At 54.3% G+C, this 16,776-nt stretch overlaps 2 protein-coding genes across 5 annotated transcripts in view; both read left to right on the top strand.

Annotated features, from left to right (window-relative positions):
- Stard10 (StAR related lipid transfer domain containing 10) overlaps positions 1-3,159 on the top strand; it is a 24,939-nt gene extending 21,780 nt beyond the window's left edge. Inside the window, exons 4-8 of the mRNA XM_026790094.1 lie at positions 3-122; positions 631-734; positions 1,157-1,274; positions 2,594-2,646; positions 2,820-3,159. Of these exons, the coding sequence (XP_026645895.1) occupies positions 3-122; positions 631-734; positions 1,157-1,274; positions 2,594-2,646; positions 2,820-3,068 (644 nt within the window). The 3' untranslated portion in view covers positions 3,069-3,159. The remainder of the gene's footprint in view (positions 1-2; positions 123-630; positions 735-1,156; positions 1,275-2,593; positions 2,647-2,819) is intronic.
- A 1,704-nt stretch (positions 3,160-4,863) lies between these two features.
- Positions 4,864-16,776, top strand: part of Arap1 (ArfGAP with RhoGAP domain, ankyrin repeat and PH domain 1) — a 59,714-nt gene continuing 47,801 nt past the window's right edge. For all 4 annotated transcript variants that reach the window (XM_013354362.2, XM_013354361.2, XM_026790108.1 and 1 more), the window contains exon 1: positions 4,864-4,983. The gene's annotated coding sequence lies outside the window, so the exon portion shown is untranslated. The remainder of the gene's footprint in view (positions 4,984-16,776) is intronic.

Consider the following 16,776-nt stretch of genomic DNA (forward strand, 5'->3'; position numbering starts at 1 on the left):
AGCTGAGACGCTTTACGACGTCCTGCACGACATAGAATACCGGAAGAAGTGGGACAGCAATGTCATTGAGACTTTCGACATCGCCCGCCTGACTGTCAACGCCGACGTCGGATATTACTCTTGTGAGCAGGCATACAAGACTCCAACCCCCTCAGCTTCCCACCAGGTCTCCTCCTCTAACTTCCCCTCCCTGTGGTCACTCCTGTGGTTGGGCTGCTCAGAGACCTGCATGCTGAGACAGAGAGCTGCCCCCTCCTATGGCGTACAAACATATTTTCACTCATGTACACACACGTGTATGGGGACCTCTAAGTGCATACGACTCGTAGCCACATGCCGTGTACCACAGAGACACATGTTTATGCACATGTGATCACAGTACTGTCTGTCTTACAAATATATTCACATGTTCAGATATGTCGGAACAATAAGGTAAGGGCTGTGTGAGGCCCTGAGGGACAGGGTGGGCAGAGATAGCAGGACAGGGTTCTCCTGTGACCTCCTTGGTTCCACAGAGTGTCTGTGGTACCTGTCTGAATGGGGAGGGCTGACAGTTCACAGGATCCCCAAGTCTCCCTCCCTTACCAGAAGATGGGCCAGCAGCCTGGAACTGTTTCTTGCCCTCTGCAGGGAGGTGTCCCAAGCCTCTGAAGAACCGTGATGTCATCACCCTCCGTTCCTGGCTCCCTATGGGCACTGATTACATCATTATGAACTACTCAGTGAAGCATCCTGTGAGTTGCCCTCCTGGATGTGCAGAAGGATGATGGACAGGGCAGTGTGGGCAGAAAGGGTGAGGGTGTGAACTGGTGTGGCTGGCCTAGAAATGGGGGAGCAGGAGCTCCATGGCAGGACCCTGGAGCAGAGAGGGCAGGTGAGCCTAGGCAAGGGCTGAGTGCCCACAAACAATGAAAACCCTGACTTAGCTCTGTACTGTGCTGATGGCACAGACACAGCTGTAAGAGGGGCAAAGACAACCTGATCTGATTCTTCTCCCTTAACCCTTAGATTAGAAGCCAAGTGATGTGAACAGCTATGAGTCTGTGCATGTGTGCACGCGCGTGTGTGTGTGTGTGTGTTGTGTGTGTAAGTGCATGACTTTAAGGGTTCCTCTGCCCCCACCTAAATCTCACCTCCCTGTGTCTTCCATCGCCAGAAATACCCACCTAGGAAAGACTTGGTCCGAGCCGTTTCCATCCAGACGGGCTACCTCATCCAGAGCACAGGGCCCAAGAGCTGTGTTATTACCTATCTGGCCCAAGTGGATCCCAAAGGTGAGGGCTTGCCTCTGCAGTCCATTAACGAGCGCCCACCCTGTACAGGACATGAACTTGATCTGCCAGGCCATCTGTTAGGAGCCATGCAGTACTGGGGGTGTCTGTGTTCACAGCTAGTAGTTTGAAAGGACCTCCGAGGCAGGCATTGCTCCTTCCAGGCATTGGACCCGTCCTGCCCTGTCTCCTTCAGCCCCATCCCAGAGGCCTGGGTTTTCCAGGCCTGGCCTTTCACCTCACTTCCATGACAGCTGAGCACTCATCTGCCTCCTAGGCATCTTCCTCCGGATATCTTCTAGACACTGGAGATTTGTGTTCAACTTCCAGCTCGCCAGCAGCCTCCCAAGATCCACCTTTTCTTCAGATCACCTCTGCCCAGCTCTTGCCGTTAGGTGGGGCCAGCTTCTCCTTGTCTGGTCCCAAACCCAATACTTATTCTCCTCCTGTCTCACTCTTTAGCCCAGGCTGGCCTTGAGCTCATCACCATCCTGCCTCCAGCTCTAGTTGCTGGGATTGCAGGGCTGTGCTAACAAACTTAGCCCCTGGTTCTTACCTTTTCACCCTCTGACATAGCTCCTAGCCTGTTGTTCTTGGTACGCACCTACTTTGTTTGTCCAAACCAGCTACCAGAGGAAACAAAAAAACAAAAACCTCTAGTTTCCTCTGACTCACCACCCGCTTAAAATGCCACTGTGACTCTGTTGCCCTGAGTATAGCCTGAGTCTCTGCCCAGGATTTCTGCCACCTCGATGTTCATACAACCTTTAACCTCGCTAGCTGCCTGCACTTCTCCTTCCTCAGTGCTCCAGGGATGCATGCCATGACCCTTCCTCTGCCCCCAGTTCCCAGAGGCCTACTCCCTGTTTGTGGGCCCAACCCCCTCCAGCAGATATTGGCTAGTCCAGGGTGGGCATCACAGCAGGGTGAGTGGGGTGATACCCCGTGTCTCTTGGCCTGTAAGGAGCATACAGAGCAGGTATCTGGGAGTGAGCCTGATGGAGAGCTGGACTAGGTCAGGCTGGGGTGCTGGGTTTATGGGGTCTTAGGAGGCCCAGAAGGACAGGCAGGAGAGAGGCTGAGCACCAGGGGCAGTCCTGGGTTATCAGTGTGAGGGGAAGAAGGTGACGGGCTGGAGCTTGGTGGGTTAGAACACTTGTGGTCACCTAAGACCCTAGGGTTCTTCTCTGCAGCTGGAACTCGGCAGAGACAGTAGAGGGGACTTGAGAACATCATGGAGGAGGAAGGGGTGGCATCCCTGCAAACTCTGGCAGTGGGCGGGGCTAGGTGCTTAAGGCCACCTTTTATCCTTGCCCCCACAGGCTCCTTACCCAAGTGGGTGGTGAATAAATCATCTCAGTTCCTGGCTCCCAAGGTAAGTGGCTTTGAATTTTGGACATGGGGGAGGGGCAGCTATCCGTGTGCAGGGGCAGAGTTAACTCTGGTTGATGAGACACTGGGGCTGCTGCGCACCACTGGAGGGTACTGGAGGGGTGTGGAGAAGTGCTGGCCTCTAGGCCCCCCTAACAATGTTCACGTGGCCTACAGGCCATGAAGAGGATGTACAAGGCCTGTATCAAGTATCCCGAGTGGAAGCAGAAACACCAGCCACACTTCAAGCCGTGGCTGCACCCAGAGCAGAGCCCGCTGCCCAGCCTGGCGCTGTCAGAGCTGTCCGTGCAGCATGCAGACTCCCTGGAGAACATCGACGAGAGTGCTGTGGCAGAGAGCCGCGAGGAGCAGCGAGCAGGCGGTGCAGGTGGAGAAGGCAGCGATGACGACACCTCACTCACCTGAGTACAGCCCCTCTGCAACAGACCGAGACAGGAAGCCCTGGGGCACTGGGCCTTCTGCACTTCCTCCCTCCCCCACCTGCCTTCTGGGGGCACTGGGCTCCTGCTCAGGTAGCTGTGGCCTGACTGGACATGGCCCCAATAAACAAACCACACAGCCCCAGCCAGCTCTTTCTTGTGCCTGCTTCTCATCTGCCCAGCAGACGCCTTGTTCTACAGTAATTTTCCTTAATACTATTATTGCTCACTGGACCTTTGTACCGTAGGCATCGTGTTTCTGCTTGTGTAACTGCAGGATGGGGTCTGTTTCCTTTCCCCCTGTCCATTTGCACACTGACTTGTTTCCCAGGGCTCTGTGAGGAGCTGGTCCGGCCAGAGGTCAGGTTTTTACTGTGTGACAGACTTCTGGTCCATTTTAGCTATGGACTATTGGGTCTGGCACACTCTCTGGCTCTTGTCATGGCAGAAGGAAGAGGAGGGACCCATAGGTCAAAGGCAAGGGCTGAAGGCCTGAGAACTGAGGTAGGACAGTGTGCTCTGAAGGAGGAGGAGGAGGAAGAGAAGGAGAAGGAAGAAGAAGAGGAGGAGGAGGAGGAGGAGGAGACATCTCCACTGCACATAGAGGCACTTAGTGTTGAAGGTCTTAGACTGCTCTTGACAGGAATTGTGGGGTTCCCTCCTCTGACCAGGTGCCAGCCCTCACTAATGTTACCACTGGCTGTTCTGAGCTCTAGAGGGAGGCCTGGGCTGTCTCTGCTGTCTGAGGCTCATCTGCTGCCCAAGGGATGTCCAGAGCCCCAGAGTGGGTCTTAGGCTCTGCTTGTCTCTGGTATCTTTGGCACCACAAGAACTTGAAGTCTGGAAGGAAGTACTTCCCAAATCTGACCCTGTTAATCTCTCCTGGAAATCCCTGGGGAAAACAGTCAGTTTAGAGGCAAGTTTTTCCCAGAGGAACAGTTTCTGTAGAGAGAGGCCGGGACAGGAGGCCCTATCACCTGGAAAATTCCAGCTGTAGCCATGCCACAATGGTCTTTAACTTTGAGAACACCCTGAAAAATTGCAGACTCTCATTTCCTAGCCGATAACCTAGGGTGATAGCTTTTACAGGTAAGCGAATGTGAAAACCGAGACTAGAGAGAACATGGAGTAGACCCTCTCTCCCTCCTTTCACGGCAAAGCCCTTGGCCCACCCTGCTGAGAGGTGTTCTTCCACATAGGTCCATTGTACTTATGAAAAAATGGAAGCCCAGCTAAGTTAAGGCCTCTGGTTAGGCTAGCGCCAGGACCCAGAAATACTTGTCAAGTCTGGGCGTTTCACCTGGGTGGGGAGGAGGTGAGAAGCTGCCGGACTCTGGTGGGACACTTTGCCAGCACACTCTGCAGGGAGATGTGGCCCTGGGGACAGCAGCAGGTGCAGGACTCCCAGGGAAGGTGGTCACCAGCCATGGCTGTCTTGCCTCCAATGGCCTCCTATCCCCTAGATGTGTGTCTGTGTGTGTGTCTCCTCGCCCAGGGGTAGACTAGATGTGTGTCTGTGTGTGTCTCCTCGCCCAGGGGTAGACTCACCAGAACAGGGGTGTCAGGCAAGACTCAAGGATCAGGACCGGTGGAGTCTCAGCAAGGGCGGGGTAGTAGTCACGGGCCTCAAAGCCTTAGCAAGCTAGAAGGGCAAGGGAAAGACAAACCCGGCGGGCAAGTCGGTCCAGCTGACCGAGGATCTGGACTAGGCTGGGGGCGGGACCGGCAGGCTCCCTGCCCCTTCCCCGCCCTCCGGTCCCCGGAGTGTCACGTGGGGCGGGCGGAAGCGCCGGGCGAGGTGGGCGCGCCCGGACCGCTGCCGCGAGTTGGCAGCGGCCTCTTGTGACAGACGGTTCCGGGACCCCGGGTTCCCCGCGTGGAGTTCTCTTCGCTCAAAACAGGTCAGTTAGGTTGCTGGGCCTCCCAGTCGTCAGCTGTGGCTTGCACTGCCCCCATTCTTCAGAAGGGAATGGTGAGGCCCGGGGCACTTAACCCGTGGTCATCTGGTGCGTTCTCCTGCCTGGGAATGGAGTGAGGTGGGGCCACCTCCGGAGGTGGAGGCGTCCGGCCAGGTCCAAAGGGACGGGGAGGGCGAGCTGGTTGACACGGTTTCCAGCCGGCAGCTGTTCTGCTTGCGGGCTCGCAGGCTGAAGGCTGCGGAGCCAGTCGCGTCGGGTGGCGTTGGTTTTTCCCACCTGAGAACTGAAGGCTCCCACCCGATCGACCGCGGACACGCCTTACGGCCTCGCAAAGCTGAAGGACTTTAGCCCTGGACCTGGGGCGTTGGTAACCTTGGGCAGGCTACTTCCGTCCTCTGCACCTCAAGTCTTCATCAGTTAATGGGGGCACAGTTTCTCTAGAGCCTACCTGGCCCAGTTGCAGGGAAAGCAGGGGTGTGATCGTTGAATGGGGTCAGGCTAGGAGTGGGTGGATGGGCTTAGAGCAGGGTTGCCGTGCATCTGGAGCGGTGAGGATGTTTGGGCTCAGATCTCCATGGGTAGGTTTGGTTGCTGGGTGATTAGGACACAGCACAGTAGGCTTCTGTCCTATGTTTCCCCTAAATCCGGTGTCCTGGGGAACCTTCCCTAATGCCCATAGTTGGGGTTCGAGGGTTCAGACTGAGCTTGGGAGGTAAGGATTTGACTGCTGCTGGGTCCCAGGGACCTTGATACCTGGAGAGCAGCGAATGCCGTGCTAGGGGAAGCCTGACATCCTAGCACCATCATTACAGGGTAAAAGAAACTCAGCAGAACCCAGAGACAGGTGTGGACAGGTGCAGACCTGGGGAGGAGAGGATGCCTGGAGTGAGCTTTGGTAGTTAAGTGACTGTTTGCAAAAACTGACTGCGGAGTGTGAGCAAGAGCTTGTGGCAAGGAAGGGATTCTCTAACTTGATGAAAGGCGAGGAGGTGGGTGTGGCTGCGAGGGGTGGGAGGGAAGGGAAGGGTTTGCTAAGAACTAATCCTTGGGACTCATGGCCGGGTTGGACTTTATTTGGACCCTGGCCTGGGACCCTGCTCCCCAATGGAATAGGGTACAAGTGAGATGTCCCAGGTAGGCTACTGATGTCTGAGGTGGAGGGAAGTGTTCCCAATGCTCCCAGGTTTCATTTGGACATTCAGGCCTCCTTACTTGGCCCTCATCCCTTGGGGTCCAACCATACTTCTCCATCACAAATCAGCCTTTTTACAGAGGTCTCACAAGTTTGCTCCTCATCCAAATCCCCATGTTCTCTGAGATTTTGGGGTTCCGATGTGGCCTGCTGGCTTGGTTTTTAGTTCTGGGTATGGCAAGACTTGGGAAGGGTTGCCTTAGATGTCTGTGAAGATGACTGCAGGGTAAGACCAGCTAGGGATCTGCGTCTGGACTTCTAGTACCCTCTCCACCTTTCCACGTCTGAGGGGTGGGATGACAAGTCTGGCTTTCCGTTCATTCCAAGGACAACTGCTAAAGCAAGAGTCGGGCCAGTGTGAATCCTGCCCTAGAGTCCTGGAGGAAGGGGCCCAGAGCACTGACAGCAATGATGCCGATGCTGCCTAGGCCTCTGCCTGAGGGAGGGAGGGAGGGAGGGAGGAGTCTCTCCCATTCTCTAGGGCTTCTTCCCCACTCCACTCCCCCTTGACTGAGCTCAAAGGCAGCCGCCAATACCCAAACAAGTGGCCTCTGTTCCTAGAGGAGGGGGAAGGGAAGCAGGCCCTGGGCTCCAGGCCCGCCTGTCCAGCACTGACCCTGCCTCCCCCTTTTGCTCTGGGTCTTAACTCTTGGAAGCCTGGACTGGGTACTGGGCTGTTTGAGGCTGGTACCTCTTGCCCTACAACTGACCCATCTGTCTGTCTTGCTTCAGATTTCTGAGGAACTGACGGGATGTCCTCAGAGCAGTGTGTATGTGGGGTACGGCTGCTGCCAGTTCCTCTCGGCTCCTTCCAAGACCATGAGGCCAGACTCAGACCCTCCAGAGACAACATGAGGGGTCTGTGCCAAGAATGGCCACCAGGTATCTGACCGTGAAGACGGGAGGTCCCAGAGTCCCCTCCATGCATATATATTCTCAGACTTACAGCTGACTCAAACGGACCCCCTCCTCAGCTAAGCCCCTAGATCTGTACATTCTAACTGGGACTCTGGGAAGGACAGACCCTGCCCAAGGAGACAAATGTCTCTTAGATGATAATTCAGGTATGCTGTGGGGCCACAGTTCAGGGCTCCTCATCTGCAGCTTTCTTGTGAAATACCTGTCATCCTTTGGGTCATAAGTCAGAAAGAACAACTGTTCTATAATTAAGATTTCTGAGGCAGGTGTGGTGGCACACACCTTTAATCCTAGCGCTCAGGAGCAGAGGCAGGCAGCTCTCTGAGCTCAAGGCCAGTCTTGGCTACATAGTGAGTTCCAGGACACCCAGGGCTACGTAGAGAAACCTTGTCTTGAAAAAACAAAAGTGTTCTATATCACAAGGGTAAAGTATCTGGGAAGGGATATGGAATTAAGTGACTAGTTCAATAACATTAATACTTCATCCAGGGCAATAAATGGTTATTAAGATAGGCATAGCAGCAATAGAAGCTGCTTTCTTGTCCATTCCCATTTTATAGGAGTGCGAAGTGAGGCTGAGAGGCAAGGTGATTTTCTGGGCCATCCGTTTCTTAGACTGGTGGGATCGCGGCATTCTCACTGCTCACAGTGAGATCCTTGAGCATGGAGATTTCTGCAGACAGCAGATTCAAACCCTACCCTGGATTCCTCACTGCAATAACTGGTAGATTGGAGGGCTGCCAGGTCCCTGACATTGATGTGATCAGTTTGGAGCAGGGATGCCTGCAGTTATTACACTTACTGGCCTAGTTGCATTGTCTTGGCTACCGCCACAACCCCAAGGGCCCAGACCTAGGAAGGGCACCTCCTGGAGAATTAATTTCCTGCCTGTCCCCCTGACTTTCCCTACCCTATTCTGCTGCTGAAGAGGGGAAGGTATGCAGATGGTCGGCACCTGAAGAGACAGAACTGGGGCAGAGATCCAGGCTAGATCAGTGTCTAGAGACCACCTGAAGTCAGGTGTGTGGTGAAGTCTGTGAGCCAGGGAAGGTACAGGGAATAGAGATCCATTTTCTACCCTCCCTCTGTGTATCTAATCTTCCTCTCCCTCCGGCCAGTCCTGACATCGTCTGGGGGTAGATGGCAGGAGCTGTCATCTGGAATCTTGCCTGGCCCCATGTCCTTTGGCCAGGCTGCGGGATGTGAATATGTGAATGAGTCCCCAGATCAGGACAGTTGAAAGCTGAACTGCTCTTGCTCTGCAGCCCCTGGTGCCAGGGTCTCCCCTCCTGGCATTGGTCTATCCAGACATTCTTTTCTTTCCTCCGTCCTCTTCTCAGCCCCCACCCACCCCCATGAGCGGACAGTACTAAGCAGAAGAAAAATGTCTAGGTCCCAGCAGGGTGACTGTGCTCCAAGTGCGGCCTCTCCCATCTCTTCCCTCGCTCCCTCATCCATGTTAGCTGCCTGGTGAGAGTCTGCGTGAGTCTGTCCTTCACAGCTTTAGAGAGTTGAGGGGCCAGGCCGGTTTGCTATGCAGTTGTTCCCAACTCTTAAGTTCCCAAAAGCTGAGATACCACGGGACTACAAAGCTTGGGTTTGGGGCGGGCCACCTGGAATTGACGCTAAACCTTCTGCCACACTGTGGCCACAATGAGGTCTACAGAACGTTGTGGGTTATTCAGTGGCTCTGACTCCCTCCTGGCCTCCAGGCTCCTGCGACCACACATGCCCGCTGCTTCCCGTTTTCAAATGCACAGTACCAGCCCTGGGTTCTGGGGGCAGCCTAGGAGTCCTGTGATAGAGGGGCTTCGGAGGTGGGGCTTCTTCAGGGGTAGGGCTTCAGGGGGTGGGGCCACTGACGACACTCATGGAAGAGAAGCCCCATGAACACAGGGTGCGGTTGAGGGGAACCCGAATTAGGGGCTGGAAGGATCGTAGAGCCAGGTCAAGGGTTGCTCCGTGGACATCGGAAACAGCATGAAGGGTGGCTCAGCAGACCCAGGTCAAGTCTGCAAAAGATCAGGGTCTGGACGGCCCTCCAGAGAGGGGTGGTGGCCAGAGGCCTGAGTCAGGGAGACTGAGGAGACATGCTGTCATGCCTTTGGGTGCAGGAAGCTGGGCCTTGGCCAGTGGGCCTTGGGTTTTTACCACACCGGTTGGGACCTGCCCCTGTAGAAGGAGACCTGTACCTTATCGTTTATAGACTTTCCCAGAAGACCCTCTGGCTGACAAGCTCCTTGGTGGGGGATGGGGTACATTCTGTCATTGGGCTTAGCATTTAGTGTTCCAGGGGTTGCAGCAGGTGGAGCCCTCCTCTATATCCATGACGTGTGAGCCCTACTAGACTCACAGCCCCCTGACTGTCCGCCCCTAGTCTCTTTAGTGAGGACCTTCAGTGGGCTGCCTTGTAGTTTTGTAGCTAAGATGCCAGTCCTGACAGGAAGAAAGGGGAGCCCTCCCTGAAGGACAGAGCTGGGAGGGTCCTGCTTGCTTAGTGAAGGGGTGCCAGGGTATCAGCTGATAGTCTCCCTCCCCATCAGAGTGGAGTGCGCCTCCCCCTGCCTCTTCCTCTGCTCTAAAGATGACCCATTGAACCTAGGGACATCCAGGGACCGGACCAGAACACACACTTACCTGTCTGTACTGCCTGTGGCCTGAAAACCCACATTTTTGGGTCTGGAGAGATAGTGCAATGATTTAAAGCTCTGGCTGCTCTTCCAGAGGACCCAAGTTTGATTCCCAGCACATCCAAGGTGGCTTGCCACTGTCTGTAATTGTAGTTCCAGGGAATCTGATGTTCTTTTCCCAGCCTCTGAATGGTACACAGACATACATTTAAGCAAAACACAGATAACATAAAATGAAGATAAAACCCTCATTTAGGACTAGGGCTGTAACTCATTTGGTAGAGTGTTTGTCCAGCATGCTCTGGACTCTAGGTTCAATCCTCAGGGCAGCAAAACCAGTATGGTAAGATTTCTGTAATCCCAGCCCTTGGTAGGTGGAGGCAGGAGAATCAGAATTTTAAGGTTGGGATGAAGAGATGGATCAGTGGGCAAAACACTTGCCTTGTAAGTGGGAGGACCAGATTTTGTATCACCAGAACCCTCGACGGTGACACATTCACCTGTAATTCCTGCCCTCCCACGGGAAGATGGGAGGCAAAGACGGAAGAATCCAGAAGCTCGAGGGCTGGCCCATGCAGCAGAGAGCAGCCAGGGACCCTTTCTCCAACAAGGCGAATGGGACGGTGAAGAGCGGCATCCGAGGTTGACCTCTGACCTCCACACACGTGCCATGGCGTGCGTGCCTACACTCAAAACACAAGCATGCACCATGCACACGGAAAGACGCCTAAGGTCATCATCAGCTACATAGGAAGTCTGAGGCTAGCTTGGACTGTTGAGACCACGTTTCAGTCAATCAAACAAGAATCCCTGCCCCACCCCTTATTTCTCAGTGCCGCTAGGCCCACTTGCAGGGCTTTGCTCCGGTATTTCTAGCGTCACCTGAAGGGAGTCAGAAAGCTCAGGCTGTGGACTTGCTGAGTCCTGCTCCTGCCCTGCCCTGCCCTGCCCTGCCCTGCCCTGCCCTGCCCTGCCCTGCGGCCCTGCTTAGCCATTGTTCTCTCAGAGTCTCCTCTGGAACCCGGGAGAGTTGGATAAGGCACTGCTTGGTGTGTTAGGAGCAGGTGGTCAGGATCTGGGGAGTGATGGGAACTTAGTGCAGGAGGTAGGACTCTGGCGGGCACCAGCAGAATGTGGTGGGAAGGCCGCTACCCCACAGTGTGACCTGGGTTCCTGTGGTCCATGCCCATCCAGCTAGGAGCTTCACTGGGGGCCACCTTTGAGACATAGGGGAATTGGAGCCTGCCCCCGTCTGGGTTGGGTGAGAGAGAGTGTATGAGGTGACTGTGACCTGGGAGCTGGGGAAGCTGGGGAGAGGGAGCTGTGTAAACCCAGGTCTGGGAGGAAACATGGCTGTCGGGGAACAGCAGTAAAGGAAATGAGGGCTGGGGTCTGAGTCGCCTACGCAGTGGGTGACTGTGGAGGGTGAGGGCAAGGCAGGTGAGGAGGGTGCTGGGCTCAGATTCGGGACCCAGGTGTTGGCTACTGTTAGGACCTGTTAGGCTGTGGGCAGCGTAAGTGGTGTGAGCCAGCATCTCTCCTGTGTGTGAGCTCCCCAGCAGGAAGTGGCTGGGCAGCTCCACTTGGGAAGACAGGTTGGGACAGCTACAGAAGGCTCCAGGAACCCCAGAACCTTATGTCTGAGAGATTCCTAAGCGTGAACTTCACAGCTGCCTTACCCAACTCTCCTCTCTGCCATCTCAGCAGGTGGCTCCTGTTCTTAGCCTAGACATCTGTAGATCCTGCCCTGCCCACGCTGTCCCAGGGCTGGGTATGTGTGTGGTGTGTCTTCATTCTGGGGCTGAGGGAGGTGATTGCTAAAGACCAAACACTGGGGGGGGGGATACAAACAAACAAACAACCCAACACCCCCTCTTTCTGCCTGCCACCGCTGCTCCCTCCCCCAAAAAAGGAAAAAAATTCATAGTACAGAAAACAAGGAAGCAGTCTCAGAGTGGCTGTGAATTCCCGGGGCTAGAGAGATGACTCAATTGAATACCTGGTGTGTATTCACGAGGACCTGAGTTGGGATCTCCAGCATAAAAAAGGCTGGTACCCCGGCACTGGGTAGGAGGAGCTTCAGGTTCAGCTAGACCCTCTCTCAGAAAATGAGGGAGTGACTGAGGAAGACACTTGGTGCAACTCCAGCCTCCACATGCACACATCAAATGTGACAGACCCCTTCTGTCTCTGAGTGCTCAGTACTGGTCACTCACCATTGTCTGGACAGTACAGATCAGTGTCTTTTTATTTACTTTAGTTTTGTGTTTTCCTGGCTGTCCTGGAACTCAGATCCCACGCCTCTGCATGCACACCACTGCCCAACTACAGGTGAGTGTCTTCAAGGCCTTGCACAGCCTGCATACACCCGCTTTCTCTTTCCTTTCTGCCCTCCTGTGTCCTCCTTTGGCCTGTCCATTTTCACATACATTATCCTTCTGAGGAGATCAGAGCGGGGAGGAGGGCCCGGAGAGATGACTCAGCATTTAAGAGCACTGACTGCTCTTCCAAAGGACCTGGGTTCAATTCCTACCACTGATCTGCCCCAAGATCTACTGACACCCTCACACAGACATACTTGCAGGCAAAACACCATAAAATAAAAACAAATAAATTATTAAGAGTGGACAGAGGGGCCTGGGAAGCCCTTGACTCAGATTCTGACTTTTGTGTCTCCTTCAGTGAGTTACTTCACCTCCCCGGGGCTCAGTTTACTCATCTGTAAAGTGGGTTACACCACCTGCTTTCTAGGGGGCGAGGGTTGTGGGTAGGGCATGCAGCGTGGTGGGGGGTTGTTTGTTGGACAGTGTGGACTCCAGTCTTTGAATGCTCTGTGAAGGAAGACTGATGTAGAGCAGAGAAAATAGGACTTCACCCCACCTCCCACCCTCACCAGCCCTGCCGCCACTTAACCCTCTGATCTTCTCCTGTATCTCAGCTTTCACTTTCGGGAGCCTCTCTGTTCCAGGAGAACTTCTAAGAAAACGGCAGGTCTGGGTCTCTATTTCCTGGGGTCACCAGTTCTGGGTACAGAGAGCCAGAGTCCCTTCCTCATGGGCGGGTGCTTGGGTTGCCCAGCTCTCCCCTCCCCAACCAGTCATTGCTGGTGGTCAGCCTCCAGGGTACATGTTGTAGATCCTACTACGTAAGCGTGGATGACCCTGATCTGTCCCCTCCTGCTGCCTGTGATCTTGTGGTCACCTCTATGCCTGTCCTCCCTCCTGTGGTCAGTGGCTTCCTGTTTCTACCCCATTTAGTCTCTCGGTCCCCTAGTGGGGGTGCAGCAGTCACAGGAGGATCTTCCTAGAATCGTGTTGTGGCACCTTGGGCCACACTTTTGCTCAGTCCCTGCACTTGTAGGGGCAGGAAGCCCCAGTCCCAAGGAAAGCTCTGCTATAACAGGGGGTGGGGGCTAGTCCAGTGTTAGCATGGGGCAGACTTGGGTGTATGCTGATGGGGAAGGGACTGTGGGGCAGAAAAAGGGGGCAGTTAGGAGACCAGCTCTGTTGGTCCAGGGGCTCTGGGCTGTGCTGTGGGAGTGGAGCAGTGGAGGGGGAGGGAGGCAGGGGCAGAGACACGATAGGGTCCAGCCAAGGGCTGTGGTTATGGCTCTGACAGAGGCCTTACGTAGTAGGAGCCTGGGTTCCACTTCTAGCAAAAGCACAGAAGCCTGGGGAAGTATTGAGGGGAGGCATGAATGGAAGCCTGCCCGTGGGGAAGGTTAGGGACAGGAGTGAGCCCATGAATGGAAGCCTGCCCGTGGGGAAAGTTAGGGACAGGAGTGAGCCCATGAATGGAAGCCTACCCGTGGGGAAGGTCAGGGACAGGAGTGAGCCCATTATGGGTCAGCGGGTCTGAGAGGAACACTTTGCAGCTCTTTGTCACACACTGAAACTAGCCCTTTGACTTCCAGCTTTCTGCATTCGCAAGTGAGAGGGTTAGACCTCCTCCCTGTGTGACCTGCTTCTGGGTGGGGCTTGGGCATGGGCTCTGGCTTGAGGTTTGAGCCTGAGATGGGTCACATGCTGTCTTAGGGGACAAACCAAGGGTCCCTAGAGTCTGGGGTTCGCTAATGGGCCAGCCTCTGTGCTTCCTTGTGGAGACTTAGCAGGCCCAACTTCACTGTGCAAGATGGGGCAGGAGGGGATGTGAATCTCCGTCAGGCCAGAGGGCCCAGGATAGTCGCAAGTTCATTTATGACAGTTCCGCTAGCAGTCTCTCTCTATATTGCAGGGTGTGGTGGCTCACTTCTGTAATTCCAGTACTCAGGAGGAATTACAGGTTTGAGATCAATCTGGCAAACATCAAATTCCAGGCAAACCAGAGGTGCTTATAAAAAGAGCTGTCTCAAAATAAGAAGAACAAATATTTTTTAAAAAGAAAAAAAAATCAAGTCTGACTGTGTTATATTTAAAATCACAAAGGACGAGGTTACGTTGTATTTGGTACTGAGAACAAGCTGCCGTGACTCTCACCTTTTGCTTTTTACTTTAAATTTTATTTATTATGACGTGTGTGTGTGTGTGTGTGTGTGTGTGTGTGTGTGTGTGTGTGTGCGCATGATGATCCATGGGGGAGGTACAGACACCTCAGGGTCACGTGGAGGTCGGACGACAACTTTACTGAATCAGTTCTTTCCTTCCACCTTCACGAGAGTTCTAGGAATGAAACTTGCATCAGCAGGCTTCACTGGATGAGCACCTTTGCCTGTTGTCTGAGCCATCTTGCCTAGCAGTGCTGGGATTACAGGTGCATGCTGCTGCCACACAGCTTTATGTGGATTCGAACTCAGGCCCTGACACTTACGTGACAAGTGCTTTACCCGCTGAGCCATCTCCTCAGCCCTCTTTGTTTTTGAGACTGGATGCTAGCTCAAGCTGGCCTCCGACTCTTGGTTCTCCTGACTCAGTTTACCACTGTACCCAGTCCTGAATTCAATTCTAGTGATTTAAAATACACACATCACAGTTGGGGATGTAGCTCTTTTGCTAGAACACTTGCCCACCATGCTTGCCGTCCTGGGTGTCTTCAGCTTTCCATAAACTGGACATGGTGGTGTGTGGAGACAGGATTTGAAGTTCAGGGCCACATAATGAATTTGAGGCCAGCCTAGGACACATGACACCTGTCTCAGGAAAGAAAAGCATGCCATCTCCCTCTGGCCTTCTGCTAAAAGGGAATCAGACCAAGACTCCAGTGTGCCAGGCAGTAAGTGCTCTACCACTGACCTCACCCCCAGCCCTGTTCTAATGGTAGAAGCAGTAACACAGTTTCAAACCCTTTAACAACGCAGACATGAGATTTATAGAAAGTCTTTCAAGATGGTGACGGGAGGGTGGGGCTGTAGCTCAGTGGCTCGGTGGTAGAGCATTTGCCTAGTGTGTGCAAGTTCCTGAGTTAAGACCCCAGCAGTATACACATGTGCGTATATGTACAGTTAGTTATGACCAGGGACTGTCCGCTGCCCTCTTGACATTAGCTTAATGCTATAAGAAGGTTGTGAAAATGTAGAGCCTTTCTCCAGATCCTCTGTGTACCATCCGAGGATTCCTGGGGGAGGGCATGGGGAAAGTCAGGAGGGAAAGGACCAGTTCCCAGTCTGTCCTACATCAGCCAAGCTGCGTCGGGGGTCCTGGGGAAAGAGGCACCCTTTGTGTAAGGGCCCCACCTAATTTAGGGTTTAAGGGGAGCAGCGGGGAGCTGGTGAGTTCTGTGTGTTGGAGTGTGGAGTACCTGAGGTATAGGCCCGTGGTGGAAGTGAGTTCCTTGTAGCAGAGGTGTCTGGGACAACACCCCTCAGAGGACGTCCTTGGAGTTGGGGTGACAGATCCACTGGTGGCTCAGGAACCTAAGAATACTAGGTATTGTGTATCTTTACTAGAACCCGGCCACAAGCCCAAACACCAAGTCCAGTCAGGGCCAGTCATGGCCTAGGACTGGGGACAGGAAGTGACCACCTTGGCTGAGGAGGAGTGAGCAGAAGATGAAACCCTGGTCATCTAGGTTCCCAGCTCTCCATAGAGGGCAAACTTTGGCCTAGGGTGGGATATCCACAGGGTTTAGGGCAGGCGGCAGAGCAAGGTTGGGTTAGGCTTGCAATTGGAATTGCCTTGCATCCAAGGTAGGGATGGGGGCCAAGCTGGGAGCCCCCTGGGAGGCACAGTCATACTCAAGACCCACAGAAAACAGGCCTCAGCCCAGATGGATTGACAAAATGTTTTGGAGCCCTGGAGAGTCAGCAGGGCAAACACAGCTGGGAGGAGCCCTCATGCGGCCTGCACCCCGTAGCTGCAGTGCCTGAGAGGCAGGAAATAACTTCTTGGTCCAGGGGTCCATTTTGCTGTGCACCCCCCCCCACATGCCCTTGCTGCCTTGACTCAGAGGGAGTTAGCTTGGCACAGTTGGGGGTTACTTCTGCACCCTCTGAACTGGGAGCCCAGCCCCCACCCAGTTCCTCATAGCTACAGGAAGTATCTCCAAAGCTTCTTGCCTGCTAGTGGAAGCTCACAGTCCTGCAGACACCCCGGCGAGCAGCTGGAGCCTAGGACGGTGGCTATGTCATAGGTATTACCTGGCGTGGGTGGGGTGGGTGTTGGGCATGTCAGGGTTTTACGGAAGTTGTGCAGAATTGTTGGGCAGTTGTGTGTGGGTTCTGGGGCAGTTGTGTGGGATTCTGGGCTTTTGTGTAGGGTTCTGGGACAGTTGTGTGGGGGTTCTGGGGCAGTTGTGTGGGATTCTGGGGCAGTTGTGTGGACTTGAGTTGTTGATATGAGTGTGGGTCCTATAGGCAGAAGGCAGCTCTGTCCAGTAGCTGCTGGGTGAACGGCAGGCTTTAGGCCCTAGGGAGCTAAGGAGGCAGGCACAGGTGTGCTTGTGTTGTGCTGTGGGGTGTGGTTTGTAGATCCAGGTGAGTGTGTGGCTGTGGTTCCTGTGGAGAAAGAGCTGAAGGGCTTCTTAAGGGCTGGACATTGGGGGTCCCTGTTCACCTGAATGGTTCGGGGGAAACCTGGAGTCTTGGGGCAAGGGTGGGACTGC

The sequence above is a fragment of the Microtus ochrogaster genome, unplaced genomic scaffold, assembly GCF_000317375.1.
Source record: "Microtus ochrogaster isolate Prairie Vole_2 unplaced genomic scaffold, MicOch1.0 UNK41, whole genome shotgun sequence".
Lineage (NCBI taxonomy): Eukaryota > Metazoa > Chordata > Mammalia > Rodentia > Cricetidae > Microtus > Microtus ochrogaster.